Source organism: Olea europaea, chromosome 13 (assembly GCF_002742605.1).
Source record: "Olea europaea var. sylvestris chromosome 13, O_europaea_v1, whole genome shotgun sequence".
Classification (NCBI taxonomy): domain Eukaryota; kingdom Viridiplantae; phylum Streptophyta; class Magnoliopsida; order Lamiales; family Oleaceae; genus Olea; species Olea europaea.
In genome coordinates this window covers 16786362-16788239 of record NC_036249.1, presented here as the reverse complement: position 1 = coordinate 16788239, position 1878 = coordinate 16786362, and the positions used below count along the sequence as shown (strand labels likewise).

Here is a 1878-nt window from a genome sequence, read left to right as displayed (position 1 = left end):
GTGAATCGTCAGAAGCTGAGGATGCCAATGACAACACTGCATCCAGGAAATCACGAGTTCCAAGGTAATGTTTCCCTCTCTCTACCCCCTACCCGCCACAATTATTTGTCTATGTTATTTTATTATCCCCTTTTAAGTGTATCCATTGTGTAGTTGTTGTCATTCATACTCCACCATATGGAACACAGTCAATATGGTACATTAACTGCATTTGTGTTCCCAATGTATATGCATATATATGAATTGAAAAGGTAAAGCAAGAATGATTTCCCTTTTATGGTGTAAATATGCATCGCCAAAACAACATTTAAATGAGTGTAGTAAATCTATGGTGCTTTTGTTACAATCGATCTCTATACATTTATCACTTCATTGAATGCAAAGTAGTAGCATATACTTGTAACGAATAACTTGAACTGTGTGCATCTTTTTTGCTTGTGATTCCATAGTCTGTGAGGGTGATTTTTAAACAAATAACTAAACCGATACTTGTGCATCCTAAAGGCATGCATGTCTTGCAAATCTAACGAGTCTCCAAAAGAACTGGGAAAAAAAATTTGACCCACTTTTTCTATTCATCTTTTTGTTTTTGTATGAAAATCTTATTTAAGTGTTCTACTTTTTGATATATTTGCAGATTCTATGAAATGAAGGATTGGCGACATGCAGAAGCGTTTTCAAAGGGTGTCTCTCTTGTGGAGGAGTTTTCTCTTCCTATGGAAGAGAGGGTGGCAAAAGAGCAGCAACGAGCTGCATATGCTTCAAAGCATGATGATGTCAAGATAGTAGGAGGAGGGGCACGGGAAATTTCTTTCAAGCCTAGAAGCTCCAAGAAGTACGTGGAGGATGATGAGGAGAAGGAAACGCGACGTGGAAAGAGGGGAGTCCAATCATTGAATCTAAAAGACGGGTCTGGTTTCCGAGGCCGTGGAAGAGGGGGATTTCGTGGGAGAGGGCGAGGGCGAGGGCGAGGGCGAGGGCGAGGACGAGGGCATCAGTGAACTTGACTAGAATATTTGAGAGGGATGGATGGATGTATCTGCATACAGTGTTACGAGCCATAGGGCGAAATTTTGACTTGTAGCCCAGCTGTACAATAAGATTATTCAAAGTGGTAGTTTAAAATATTATTATTTTTCATTATTATTGCAGGATAATCATTTGTAGAATCGAGTATTGTAGTGAATGCAAAAACATCGACCGCGTTCTGTTGTACCTCTTTTACACACCTGTTGATAATATACTCTGAAAATCGTGAGCCCATGTTTTGACTAGACATCAAAAGGCATGATTCATTGTTCGAAGTTATACAGGGGTGTCAAACTGGCCGGTGGGCTCGGGTGGGACTGGGTTGGTCCGGAAAAAACTCAAGCTGGCTCCGCTTGCAGCTTGATCCCTGTGCAGCTAGCAAAAAATGGCTTGTGACACAAACGGCCCATTAAAAAGGGGCCATTTTTGGCCCGTGCCCGGCTGTTAGTTACAGAAGCAGTTATTTTTAACTTAACAGTATTTTATTTTCAACTTCAATTTTCAACTTCTTTGCTTTGATGTTCAGTTTCGTTTACTATAATTTCTCAATTTTAAGTATACAAAATTTAATAGTTACAAATGAATTTTTTTAGTAATGATGTTAAAAAAATTTAAGGGTAGTTCGAATACTCTATTCTGCTACTACGCATTTGAAAAATGTTCTAATTAACTTGGAGGATATCTAAAAGAAACTTATATTCGAAACTTAAAAGGCCAAAAAAGATGCTTGAATTGTTGGCAATGTATAACACGAAAAAAAAAAAAAAATTGGTGTTCAAGATGGAGTGAATATTAGGGAAGCGTATTGCAATTACCGTGGTAAGAAGCTTAGTTGGAAGTTTGGTTTAA

General features: G+C 38.4%; 1 protein-coding gene across 1 annotated transcript; it reads left to right on the top strand.

Annotated features, from left to right (window-relative positions):
- Positions 1-6: 6 nt before the first annotated feature.
- LOC111407737 (probable small nuclear ribonucleoprotein Sm D1) lies at positions 7-1263 on the top strand. Its single transcript, XM_023037390.1, has 2 exons — positions 7-64; positions 638-1263. Exon 2 carries the CDS (start codon positions 648-650, stop codon positions 999-1001), a length of 354 nt encoding a protein of 117 aa, XP_022893158.1. The 5' UTR covers positions 7-64; positions 638-647; the 3' UTR covers positions 1002-1263.
- Positions 1264-1878: the final 615 nt, after the last annotated feature.